Genomic DNA, 13701 nt, shown 5'->3' with positions numbered 1-13701 from the left:
AGAAAAAATAAGAGCTTGTTAAAATTCTGAGATTGTGACTTGTTGAAACGAAAACCAACATACAGGACCGGGCCCCAGGACCGAGTTGGGGAACGCTGTTATAACTGATAAAACTGCAGGTTGGGCCTGCGTCAGGGATACTGAAATCTGGCCTTCGAGGCCAGTACTAGCCTGCTGCTGGTTTTCGTTCTTCCCCTCGAATCAGCACTGATCTAAACCTGGAACACCAGATGAGTTAAATCTCTGGCCAGGCAGTGACATTAATGAATCAATTAACTACCAGGTAGAAATGAAAACTAACAGTGCTACTGGCCTCATGAGCCAGAGTTGAATATCCCTGGCCTACGTATTTACTTTCGATTAGATATACTGTATATTATGCAATATAGATTACAGTATATTAAACACTTTCAAAATAAATGAATACATTTTATTCATATTTGATAGTGTTCACCATTAATTTACTATGCAAGCAGACCCATACTAAACTTTTTAGGTGCACACATTAACAGCACAGCCCCATAATCAGTAAGAATATGCACAGCAAAATGTTCCGAGTTAAATCAACTCTGAGACAGAGTACATCTGTTCCCATTTGGACTCATATAAACTGTGTCTGAATTGAATTAACACTGAATATTTCACTGTGTAAGTGTCAATGGTGTGCAGGAAATAATCTTTATCTGTAGTGGCAAGGTTTCCATGGTTTCCCTATATCTGTATAAACTAGTAGCTACAGCTCGCTCTTCAGCTCCTCATGGTGGATGGCTCTATTGCAGTACCGTAGACATATGTGGGAGCGGGTGGGTGTGAATACACAGGATCTGTGATGGACTGTACATTAGCCACGTCTTTGCTCCTATTAAAATGAGCCACTTGGGTGCGGGAACCCATCATGCTGCGTGAAAACAGGCCAGAGGAGGGTTTTTACATTGCATGACATTACAGACATTTATGTAGCAGATGCTCTTATCCAGAGTGATTTACACACCTTTTTACATTGCATTGCATCCATTTATACAGCTGTATTTATACTGAAGCAATGCCGGTTAATTACCTTGCTCAAGGGTACAGTGGCAGTGTCCTACTCGGAAATCAAACCTGCAACCTTTAGTTTATGAGAGCAGTTCCTTACCCATTATACAACAATGCCACCCATTTTTAAATGTTGGGTTGGCCCCAGAGTGTCTCCCTTCAGTGCACTTTCACTTGGCTGGCAGCTGTGACGGTCCCCTGAAATTGTGTGTGCAAACTTGTGGCTGTGACCAAACTTCAATGTTTACTAAGTTTTACCTTGAAGAACATCTGCTAAATCCTGCTGCTAATGCAAGATATTTGAAAGACCTACAAATTTGCACCCTTATTAAGGTATTTCTGAAGCACAAATTACTTAGTCAGAAAATTTTTGTTTGTCATTATTCCACTCATTACAAATGATACAATGAAAAACATTATTTATGAAGTTTACTAATGTAGATATACCTTGCTATATAATTCATTTCATATTTTTGACATAATATGTAAGGATCAAATAGTTTATAAATAATTGAAAACAAAATAATATTCTGAATATTATACTGTAATATGCTAAATAATAAATAATAAATACGCACATAAAGAACAGGAGTTCAGGAACATGCAATCAATAATTTCAATCCTTCATCTAAACTAGCCTTCCGCTGAATGACTTCAATGTATACATTTCATATGATCCCTGAGTAAACAGGAAATACCTATTATTTATAGCTAGCTATATCCATTCATTTGTCCTGAACATGTTACCTGGCAAGCGTTTTACCTGCATTTCAGTGTTTCTCAGGCACTCTAAGCGCAATGATCAGAGATGAGCAGTCAGATTAATGGACAAATGCACACCAATTGAAAAGCTTTTTGGTTCATGGATGTTAATCCAATCCAGACAGGGCTTGAGTAGGTGTAGATTGTTTCAGTCTAGGGGGACCCAATCAGAATTTGTCCTTAACTTTGACTAACAATTAAAGGAAAGAATTAAAAAAAATTCCTAATATAATATAAAACCTAGTATAAAACCCTGGGGCTGTTTAACAAGAGGCTTCAGAAAGACCTTTTTCTGACAAGAAAGGACGTGTGTTCTTGATGTTGGAGAACAGAAAAAAGTTTTATGTCGGGAAAAACTGGTGGCCAAACTTACAGCATCATATACACTGTGACTATGAACACTGGATTACTGTTGAGTTCACATGGTGAGTGCTGAGAGAAGTACTGGGCACAGGTAATTCAGTTAACAGTGGCCTGTGCAAATGTTATGTAGCAGTCATGATGTAGATCTGCAGATTTTATATGCATAAACTGAGCTCTCTGCCACAAGGTCTCTCTCTCTCTCTCTCTCACACACACACACACCACACGCACATTCTACTGGCGCCATCGTGTGGTAGCGTGTAACAAGATTTTCAAGGGGGATATGGGTGTTTTCACATATTGTTCTTTTAAAATGAACCAAACTCCATTCTTTTGAAGTGAACCAAAAAGTGAACCTGCTGAACTGGGACTGCATTATGTTCACAATGCACAAATTAAGAGGACCTCAAAAAGAACCACAAATGGATCGTGCTGAGACCACCTCCTGATGTGGTGTGAGTTTGGTTCATTTGGCCTGTTCACATATGCACAAAAATGCTGAGTCATCATCGGTCTGAATCCACTTTGGAGTCCGAAACAAACGTAAATCAACATCAACGTCTTCTGCACTGACGAACTGAAATGGCTGTGCCCGAAAAAAAGATTAGTTTATCCAGTGCTAATTCCAGCGATTCATTTTCGATTACTTGGAAAAAACATAAGTAATTCTGTGCGTACATCGGGGGGTGGAAGCAGGGGGGAAGTAAACTGTCTACACCTCTAACATGGAACCTGTTTCTGTTCCGAACATTCTCGATTTTGATTGGCCAAGCGACACGTCCATCATGATGTGGGTTTGCCTGAATGAGCTGCGCGAAATAGAGAGCCGAAGGCGGTTTGGAATAGAGCAAAGCACAAACTGGTAAGGAAATAGTAATGATAACAAACTAACGTAACGATCGCAGAGTCAATGTTATATTTGTATTATTTGTAAATGCGGTCGTTCGCAATTTTCCAGTAATTAATTTAACCCAAACGATGAGCAAGGCTTGGTTGCTAACGTGCATTAGCAGACGGAATTGCTGGCGGCGAGGCGCTGCTCTTGTCTCATCATCACCTGATTTCATTCTTTCATTCGATAACTAATCGGAAGCAATCACTTGACAGAGAGTGCTCTATCAACCGTAGCGGGGGATGTTGTGATGGCACGGGTTAACATACAGCCAGCTAGCTTGTGAACCTACATGATTTCACTACGTTCCTTCACTAACGTTGGCTAATTTATGCCAGGCTTGTCAAACAACAACCAACTACTGTTGTGTTAGCTTGCTACCTGGTAGCAGTTAGATGCAGAGTAAGCGCAATACTTAGCAAACGTTAAGCTGATCTGATAGGTTTTATTTTCATATGAGCTACAATAAGGTGAATAATCATTTTGAAGCCCTCTGGAGGTGGATGGATAGCATCGTTTTAATTAGCCTTAAATCCTTTTTATTTTTTCTGTTCCTGCACACACCCTAATGCCAGATCCATCTGGCCTCTCCCGTTATACTATAGCGTAGTTTATTGGACTGTGAATAGAAATCTGTAGCTAGCTGTGCTTGTTAGCCACACTGATGATGTGTAGCCTACAGTCAGTATTAGGAAGCAGATGCACGTGTTGTCTAATCTAATGAGGTTCCATGGGCAGCTACCATCTTGCCTTATTAGATATATGTGAAGGTAAATGTATGTAAAACTGAACTTATTAACGGGGGTCAGTTTTGCCCCAGCTGTGCAAATTATGCACGCTTCTAGTGTTCATTGGGCCGCGGCACAGCTGTGTCCTGCATACTCCAGCAGGATTCTGTGAGTGTTCGCTAGCATGGTAACCATACGACTAGCCGATTAGTGAAGCGACACAATGCAGCAAAATTCGCTTCTTCCTCCAAGCAGCGGAATTGAAATTATGGAACATTGCAACGCGGACAGCATTGTGTCATTAGCATGGACAAAGTTGTAAGCCCTCAAAACTGTGAGCTTATCTGGCGCAGTCCAATTCAAGCACACAGTGACGATATTTGCCAAGTTGGCTGGCAAGGTAACGTCTGACCTTGTGAATTTGTTTAAAGCAATCTTAAGAAATGAAACGGGTAACAATGGAAACGTTTTCTCTGTGCTTTGGTCAGGCAACTTAAACGTATGTTATTGTCCACGTTTTGTAGGTCATCCGAAGCAATGAAGGTGCAGTACGTGTGACGTTAAGCACAGGTCGTCTCGTTTAACAGGAAGGATACAGCAGTACCTGGGAACCCAGGGATCCACTACCTGAGTCTCAGGAGGGTGCCAAGACTCCACCTGCCATGAGTGCCACCAAGGGAGGCCTGGTGATATTTACGGCCAACTCCAACCCTTCCAGCAGGGAGCTGGGAAGGCGGATTGCAGAGTTAGTCTGTCTCTCACTCCCCCCCCCCCCCCCCCCCCCCCCCCCCATCTCGCTCTATGCACACATATAATACTGTATCTATTCACCTTACAGTACTCCCTTGCTAGTAATCAAAATCAACAGTATGCAGTTCCTGGGTTAATATTTGCATGGCACTGCTTTGTAGTAGTGCCTGGCAGGTAACCTAGAGGATGACCTCTGCAACAGGTTACTCAACCTTGCAGGGACCTGATCTTTTGTCATTGTGATGATGTCACAGTGCATCACTCTACAGTTAAGGTAGCGGTCTACCTCTGAGGCAGATACAAATGAATAATTTTTTTGTTGTAGATTTAGGTTTTTTGCCACGTCATGCCACTCAAAATGAGTCTGAAGAGAAATCATAAGTTAAATTTGAGATGGATCTTTGAAATATTTTTAATGTCACTAAAACCACTCAAACGAGTGTAAAATATTTCCTGTACATTGTTCTGTTTACATATTCAAGTCTCTGTTTTTCACCATCGAGTTTTTTGTGCGTGGGGTAAGTTTTGTGTACTGCTATTATGAGTTATCGGCTGCTGGTTGTCTATAGCGGAGATGTAAAAAGGGATGAATGTGGTTTGTACAATGTGCTGTGCGTTGGGTCAAACTGCCTCTCGCCTCACTGTGTGACTGAATGGGTTGGGCACATGTTCCACCTCCAGGACCCCTGGAAACCCGTTCCCCTGTCCAATCACTGCCAGTCTCCACACAAACATCCAAATCTCTCAGAGGAGCACAAGTCTTGGGTCCGCTTGACTTTCAGATGTTATTATAGATAACAGCATCTAAGTTTACATAATATTAGGTGAACTTTGAGGCAGCGTGCTATTCTTAAAACACTTGAGCTTCATATATAGACGCACTGCTGGGTATTTCACACTTAAATTGGACTGAAAATAGCTTGCCAACTAAGCCAATGGATTTACAGGTATTATCCAGTAAGCTCCTGATCTCCATTCACATTTATGCGCAAGCCTAATGACATTGCAGTTGACCACACGTAAGTACAATGAAATATAAATCTGTGCTTATATCTGTTCATATTAACCAGTTTGTCCCAAGGTTCCCAGGGGTTTTTGTTTAATTAGAGTATTAGTGCTTAATTTCAGATGGAAGGCCCCACAGTGAGTACGCCAGTGGACAGCCTGTGTTCCTGCAGAGTAATGTTAATGTTCTCATGTCTCCTCCTGCAGACGCCTGGGAGTGGAGCTGGGGAAAGTGCAGGTCTATCAGGAAGCCAACAGAGGTGTGTGTGTGTGTGTGTGTCTCTCTGTGGGTGGGGGGTGGGTAAGTGTGTGTGTCTGTGCGGGTGGGCGTGTGTGTGTGTGTCTCTGTGGGTGGGGATGGGGGTGGGTGGGTGTGTGGGGGATAGCAAACTAGACACTGGAAAGAAATGTGCTTTTAAAAGGTCCCTGAATGCCCTCATCTGAATTTGGACTCTGTCCCCATACTTGCCACCTGAAGTTAAACTTCTGTAGAAAAATCCCTGAGCGTTGCTGCTGTAAAAACCTTTGAATGGATATCAATGGATATTAACACGGGAGATCTGCCGGGTCGCTGCCTCAGCCCTCTGTTATACAGCTTTGTTTACAAATGACTGTGTTGCCAATTGCCTCGTTAAAGACAGCACTCATCCTGGGCATGATCTGTTCACATTATTAGCAATATGAGTGCTGTGCTACTGCAGTATGAATGCAAACACCACTCGTTTTAAAAACAGCTTTTATCCACAGGCTGTAAGGATTATTAACAGGAGTGAGTCCCACATAACCCATACATGTTGCTGCTTTAGTTGCTGTGGTCTTAATATGTATGTATACTGGAGTGTATATGTGTGTGTATTTGGTGTGTATAGATGAATTGTGTGTATTGTGTATGTGTGGGCACATAGATGCAGACATGCATGAATATGTATGTGAATATATACATTTGTGGTATATATGGATATATATGTGTGTGGTGACAGTGTATATGTGTTTATTTATCCAGAGAGTAGCCAAAGCAAGTTTTTTTCATTGCATTGGAATGCACTGCTTTTAATGCACATGACTTGAAGACCACTGCTGGCCCTGCTGGTCAGTAGGTTACAGTGTTTGTTTCTGGTGGTTTAAAAAAAAAAAAAAAAAAAGATACTATACATGCAGTTTTATGGTTTGATTTGCTCACCACTTTGCACCCCTGTCACCCTCAGAAACGCGGGTGCAGATCCAGGAGTCAGTGCGCGGGAAAGACGTCTTCATCATCCAGACGGTGTCCAGGTGAGGTATCCAAGCAACGCCCCGCCCCGCTGGGGTAACCGAACCCGAGCGGCCGACGCGGGGATCAGCGCTCGCCCTGAGATCGCCGCTCACCTCGCTCACTCCGCGCTCTCTCTCCGCGCAGGGACGTCAACACCACCATCATGGAGCTGCTGATCATGGTGTATGCGTGCCGGACGTCCTGTGCCCACAGCATCATCGGCGTGCTCCCCTATTTCCCCTACAGCAAGCAGTGCAAGATGAGGAAGAGGGGCTCCATCGTGTCCAAGCTCCTGGCCTCCATGATGTGTAAAGCAGGTTAGCCCTCCTGCCCCTGACCCCACTACCAGCCTTCTACCCCCCTGACCCCACTACCAACCTTCTACCCCCCTGACCCCACTACCAACCTTCTACCCCCCTGACCCCTCTACAAGCCTTCTACCCCCCTGACCCCTCTACCAGCCTTCTACCCCCCGACCCCTCTACCAGCCTTCTATCCCCCGACCCCTCTACCAGCCTTCTACCCCCCTGACCCCTCTACCAACCTTCTACCCCCCTGACCCCTCTACCAGCCTTCTACCTCCCTGACCCCTCTACCAACCTTCTACCCCCCTGACCCCTCTACCAGCCTTCTACCTCCCTGACCCCTCTACCAGCCTTCTACCCCCCTGACCCCTCTACCCCCCTGACCCCTCTACCAACCTTCTACCCCCCTGACCCCTCTACCAGCCTTCTACCCCTCTGACCCCTCTACCAGCCTTCTACCCCCCTGACCCCTCTACAAGCCTTCTACCCCCCTGACCCCTCTACCAACCTTCTACCCCCCTTACCCCTCTACCTTTCTGTTTGAAACCTTTCAATTTTTCCACAGTTTGTCTTCCCTAACACACAACCTCCTTTCCCACAAGAACATAAACTGTGACTTTTTCTAAATGACTTTGTAACAGCAGAACCCTGGAGTTTCTTGTCGTGAGCAGACTGGGCAGCCGTTAAACCTCCTACGGGTGCTGTGCATATTCAGCCCCTGTCAGTGTCATGCCGAAACCTATTCATAGTTATTATTGCTCTGATTGGCTGGCTGCATTCTGTCCTGTGCAGGTGTGACGTGACCTCTGATTGGTTGCCCTTCACAGGTCTGACCCACCTGATCACCATGGACCTGCACCAGAAGGAGATCCAGGGATTCTTCAACATCCCGGTGGATAACCTGCGCGCCTCCCCTTTCCTCCTGCAGTACATTCAGGAGGAGGTGAGCCTGGCTGCTCCTGAGAGTGCGCTTTAAACAGAAAGCTTTAACAGGGACAGGAATCGGGACTAAATGGTGTTCAGTCACCAGCATGTTCAGATGAATTGGCTCGTTTCTGTGAAGCGTTCAGTTTTTAGTTGAGGCTTCAGTAGTTCTGGGTCCTGGCAGTGTGTTTGCGAGTGTGTGAGAGTGTGAATAAGGGTGTGTGAGTGAGAGACTGTGTGAGTGAGAATGTGACAGACTGACTGAGTGAGTGAGTGCGTGAGTGAGTGTAAGTATGTGAGTGAGTAAGGGTGTGAGTGTGAGACACATTCTGGCTGTGGCCTGAGCTTATGTGTTTAAAATCTGCAGATCCCAGACTATAGAAATGCAGTAATTGTGGCCAAATCTCCAGCTTCGGCCAAAAGGTAAGCAAGTCTGCTCTCTCCTCTGTCTCGGTGTGACTGTTCATTATGTCCCTGCGGCAGAAACGCTCCAGCCAGCGGTGACGAGCGCTCGTCATTGGCTGCTGGGGTGCAGGGACAAGGCGGCGGTGGGCGTGGTCAGACAGTGGCCCCTCCTCTCTCCCCCTCCCCGCAGGGCGCAGTCCTTCGCCGAACGGCTCCGGCTGGGCATCGCAGTGATCCACGGCGAGGCCCAGGACGCCGAGTCGGACCTGGTGGACGGACGCCACTCCCCGCCTACGGTGAAAAACATGGGCGCCATTCACCCCAGCCTGGAGATTCCCTGTAAGCCGCAGACTTGCTGAAGCAGTACAGGAGTTAGGGAGCTTATCTCTCTTCCACAGAGCTGCCTAACGTGGTCCTGTGATGCTGTGTAAATGGATAGCAGAGATGGAGTTAACGCTCCTGATGCAGTCGAGTTTAGTCCAGTTCAGGTTTTCCTGGAAGCAAGTGGGTGCACTGAGTGGAAGACCTGGAATGGCTCAATGGCTGTGTAATAGGAGTGTTAATTATAGTTTATGTGTGGATCAGTTTGTTAGTAGCTATGAGCTGAGCAGGTCGCCGGGGTAAGGAAGCTCTGTTAGACAGGTACAGAGAGGAGCTACTAACACATACCCTGCTGTTATATTTGGGTTCTGCTCTGGCCCATTGACTCCCTGGCTTTTGTTATATTCCCGCTGCAGTGCTTATTCCCAAAGAAAAGCCCCCGATCACCGTGGTGGGGGACGTTGGGGGGCGGATCGCCATCATCGTGGTGAGTCCTGAAGCCGCGCCTTAATCGGAACATTCCGGAAACGCTGTGCGGCGTTCTGTTCGAGCTCTTTGGTCCGTGTCCGTCTGTTCACTAGGATGTGTCTCGCAGGATGACATCATCGACGACGTGGACACCTTCCTGGCGGCAGCCGAGACGCTGAAGGAGAGGGGGGCGTATAAGATCTTCGTCATGGCGACGCACGGCATCCTGTCCTCAGATGCACCGCGGCTCATCGAGGAGTCCGCCATCGATGAGGTGAGTTTGTCATTGGCTGATCACCGCTCTCCCAAACCACTGAGCTGTTCACATGTAAAAACAATAACTCAATTATTTTTATGGTACAGTCACTTTATTACAGAACGTCTAAAGCTGGGTTACCTGGATTTTCTTCATGGGGTGGGCCGGAGGGGTCACACTCAGTAAGGGCGGGCCACACTATCACTCTGTTATATCTACAAATAATAATGCGCTATTTTAGGTGGAAAAATAGGGGTGGCAGCTGGGGTGGCTGATCAAATTCCAGAGGTGGCCTGTGCCACCCTGACCATTGGACACGTCGTCTTTCGATTCTAAAGTGCATTACAGAAAACAACCTGTGAAATCAGTCACATCCCTCGGCTGTTAATTAGTAATTAAAGTCTACATTATGTACATATTACACTTCATACAAAATGTCCTCTGTGCTTTTTTATATCTGATGAACAGATATAAGGATGAAATAAAATGAGCGGGTCTTAGCTGTTAGCCAGTTTCGGTGCTGCAGGCTGGGAGGGCGAGCTCGGGGTGGGGTGGGGGCGTGTCCTGTCCGTCAATCAAGCCAGCGCTGTGAGCCCTGCGCCCCGCTGACCGTCCCTCCCTGTGGCCGGCAGGTGGTGGTGACCAACACCGTCCCCCACGAGCTGCAGAAGCTGCAGTGTCCCAAGATCAAGACGGTGGACATCAGCATGATCCTGTCCGAGGCCATCCGCCGCATCCACAACGGCGAGTCCATGTCCTACCTGTTCCGCAACATCGGCCTGGACGACTGAGCCGCCGTCGCCGTCCCGCCACGCCTTATTTCACCGGAACATTTCACCCCGCGTACGCCGAGAGCCTTTTGCTCACCGGCCCGTGCACCGTAGTCCTGCTAGGCAACGTGTTTTTACCGTTCGGATTGCATTTCATTCGCAGCACAAAAGCAAAAGCCAGGAAGTCACTGCATGAATATGAGCACTTTCGGCAGGTTTTTGGAGATTCACTGGCGTGACTTGGATTCTGATCCGATTTGGTGGTATTTGCATACAGAAAAGAAAGACTTAAACCTATGAACTCTGCCCACACGTGCCCCGCACCATTACGCAGTGTTCACTCGGTGTTTAGCTCTGCCATGTTAGACTTTCCCAAGAAAAATGAACACAGATAAAATGATCTCGCAAAGCTCCGGTCCTGGTGAACCTGTACAGATCATTTCTGCACACATAACTTCATTCACTCTGGATAAGTGTCTGCTAAGGAGTTGAGACGTTGTAAGGTAATATCGTCTGCAAACTCAGACGTTTGACTTTTTCAGTTTTCTCCCAAAAGCAAAAGCCATTCCTCTTGTAGATTCGCCTTACATATGCAACTCATTCCTATTGGCTGGTTGTGGTTAACACATACTGTAGATCCAGCCTCATCACTGTGCCAAATCTGAATGTAACGTTTAAATATGTGAAGATGCTAAATTTCTGCCAAGGACCTCACATACTTGCTGCATCCATTCCTGGGCAGTCTGCCAATCGGGCTGTGACAGCCAATCAAATTGCATATACAGTTGGCAAGCCTTCCTTTTTAACTTCAGCCATATTACGTGCCAATTAGATTTCTTGTAAAACTTTCGTATAATTTACTCATGAACCAGCTGACTGATTCATCCTTGAGAACTGTTTATACAGGTCTTTAGATGTTGCTTCTGAACACAGTGAAATCTGAGATTTTGCGAATTTGCATATATTTGCAAGGAAATTCAATATCAGCATCTGAGAATTCAGTATGACTAATCCTTATTGGTAAATAAATTTGAAATAAATGCTGGGTCTTAATTTCCTTAACACCAGTTGGCTCTGGATACAACACCAATCATATCTGTTACAAAAAGATACGAAAGATAAAACTGTGTACTAGCGGACCTAATCGGTGTTAAATTTTAAATGTTAGTGATATGTTTGTTAACATCATGTATGTTTTCAGTGTTCTAAATAGTGCGATGAGCAAACCCATAGTGGAGGAAATGCTTGTGCACATGTGGAAATCTACATGTTGTCAAATGTGCAGTATTTAATTAATTAATTAAATTAGTTAATTTAATTAACACATTCCACAAGTATTTGCTGACATTTTTTATTGTAAGTTTCATAATCAGACTGCTTTAAGAATATAACCAGTGCTTTTGTAATAGGCTTTTTGGCTGAGCTTGGTCAAATCAGGGTATTTAAGGTGTTGCTCAGAAATGTTCATCTGTCAGTGGCTCCACTTAAACTTCATCACTTCTGTACCCTAGTAATTTTCATTCTGATAACATACTAACAATCAACCATCAAATCCTTTCTTTAATAGTTTTTTTGTACGATCTAATTTTGTATTTTGAACGTGATCTGTCATGACATGATGGATTGCGATGATGGTTGCAGTTCACTTGTTCTTTGTGCTGCAAAGAAAAAAGCAGGATGTCTGTAAAATTACTGAACCTTAAGCAGGCTTTTGTATTTATTCCGAACAACTCATGGGAGAAAAAATTAAAATTAAGTTAAACTGAGTGCTGGTGCAGTTATTGTGTGGAGGTGCATCATGGCTGTGCAGTCTGTGTGGAGGTGCATCATGGCTGCAGTCAGTGTGTGGAGGTGCATCATGGCTGTGCAGTCTGTGTGGAGGTGCATCATGGCTGCAGTCAGTGTGTGGAGGTGCATCATGGCTGTGCAGTCAGTGTGTGGAGGTGCATAATGTCTGTGCAGTCAGCGTGTGGGGGGGCATTATGGCTGTGCAGTCAGTGTGTGGAGGTGCATAATGTCTGTGCAGTCAGTGTGTGGAGGTGCATCATGTCTGTGCAGTCAGTGTATGCATGGCTGCACTGCTTGTGAAGGGTGTGCCAGACAGATGTCAGACATGCTTTTCCTCAGATAAAAAAAATATTATTACTTGTATTAATTATTATAATTAAAGGGATAAAATTTACAATATGATATATTTTTTCAGTCCCAGAATGATTTAATTTTAAAATTAGTTGGTGAGTTTATCAAATGTTGCAATTCCGCTATGGTCCAACAGAGGGCGACCAATGCATTTTAATGGCAAAGTGAGTTATGTGTCTTTTACTGATGAGTAAGCAGGAAATGAATGATGCCAGACACCCATGATGTTGGCTTCCTTTGCACTGATGGTCATGTGGTTTTGCGTGGCCTATGTTCTTGTTTCAGCAGCTGGTCGGCAGTCTGACCGTCATTCAGTCTGACACACACAGTCTTCCGTACTTACCAAGTCTTAAATGCACAACTTGACACGCACACACACACAGACACACACACATGCAATCGCTCAGTCTGAGACACATACATGCAGTCGTTCAGTGTGCCTCGCTGGCTATGAGCTATCGTTGGTCCCGGTGCCAAACTCCAGACCCTCGCCCATGTTTCCAGGAAAGGGTGCGAGCAGATTGCAGTTTTATTTTGCCATTGTTTCACACTCCTTTGCGCACCTCTGTAACCTTGGGGAGGAAACAGGACTCAGCTGTCTTTTAATGTGATATCCATGCATTGTCCCAGACCGGGAGAGGGTGTGGGGCTGTGTATAAACTCCCTCTCCAGCTGGACAGGGTATGAGGTGGAGGAGTGATGAGTGTCTTGGTTGCGACTGGTTGTGATTGGTTGTTATGGTGCTGCGGTGAGCAACTTAATCGTTTTGAAGAGTAGGTTTTTGGAATGTTTTTTCAAGTTGGTGTTCTAAAACTCCGTCGTTTTCAATTACCAGTAATGATTGCTACATCAGCATTAGATTGTTCAGTTAAGAAAATTCTGATCACATATTTGTGATCTTTCACCTTAAAGGGTTACGGAGGGACCATCCGCTGTGTGGGGTTCTATGCTGATAGGAATGCAAGCCTCAGTTTTATAGTGAGAGAACCCTCATTCCTGTCTGTCTTCAGAATATAAAACTCGGTACTGAAAGATGCGTGTATTTCATTATGAATAAAGACTGCCACTTGACATATTTCTGAAAACCTGTTCTCCAAGAACTTCCCTTTCCTTTCTACAGAGACAGAACTCGCATTAAAAACAGTCACTGTTACGCTCCAGCCTCTATTGCTCAATCACTGCGGCATTGACTGAGCCTGTGAATAAAACAAAATAAAGCTTCTCTTACTCAAGTTGTCCACCCTTCACATTGCGAGCAGGCAGTTCCTAAAATATAAACCTTTGATCAATGGAACAATAAACAGATGCTGGCTGACAAAAATGAGT

The 13701-nt window shown here is 45.1% G+C and overlaps 1 protein-coding gene across 2 annotated transcripts; it reads left to right on the top strand.

Annotated features, from left to right (window-relative positions):
* Window positions 1-2868: 2868 nt before the first annotated feature.
* prpsap2 (phosphoribosyl pyrophosphate synthetase-associated protein 2) lies at window positions 2869-12002 on the top strand. Of its 2 annotated transcripts, none has more exons than XM_035399180.1 (11): window positions 2869-3022; window positions 4305-4525; window positions 5743-5795; window positions 6741-6807; window positions 6932-7104; window positions 7920-8035; window positions 8384-8439; window positions 8612-8760; window positions 9159-9229; window positions 9338-9484; window positions 10099-12002. In XM_035399180.1, exons 2-11 carry the CDS (start codon window positions 4443-4445, stop codon window positions 10255-10257), a joined length of 1074 nt encoding a protein of 357 aa, XP_035255071.1. In that variant the 5' UTR covers window positions 2869-3022; window positions 4305-4442; the 3' UTR covers window positions 10258-12002. The 2 variants fall into 2 exon arrangements, with proteins under 2 accessions (XP_035255071.1, XP_035255070.1); XM_035399179.1 differs by having other exon boundaries at window positions 2876-3022; window positions 4368-4525.
* Window positions 12003-13701: the final 1699 nt, after the last annotated feature.

This window comes from Anguilla anguilla, chromosome 17 (genome assembly GCF_013347855.1).
Source record: "Anguilla anguilla isolate fAngAng1 chromosome 17, fAngAng1.pri, whole genome shotgun sequence".
Lineage (NCBI taxonomy): Eukaryota > Metazoa > Chordata > Actinopteri > Anguilliformes > Anguillidae > Anguilla > Anguilla anguilla.
Note: the sequence above shows the minus strand (reverse complement) of the source record. Positions and strands in the feature narration are given on the sequence as shown.

Excerpts from the sequence above, each read along its gene's own strand:
- prpsap2 (XM_035399180.1), top strand. The coding sequence starts at position 4,443 with ATGAGTGCCACCAAGGGAGGCCTGGTGATATTTACGGCCAACTCCAAC. Across the intron at positions 8,036-8,383 it reads TGCAGTACATTCAGGAGGAG|ATCCCAGACTATAGAAATGC; the intron begins GTGAGCCTGGCT and ends TAAAATCTGCAG. Across the intron at positions 8,440-8,611 it reads TCTCCAGCTTCGGCCAAAAG|GGCGCAGTCCTTCGCCGAAC; the intron begins GTAAGCAAGTCT and ends CCCTCCCCGCAG.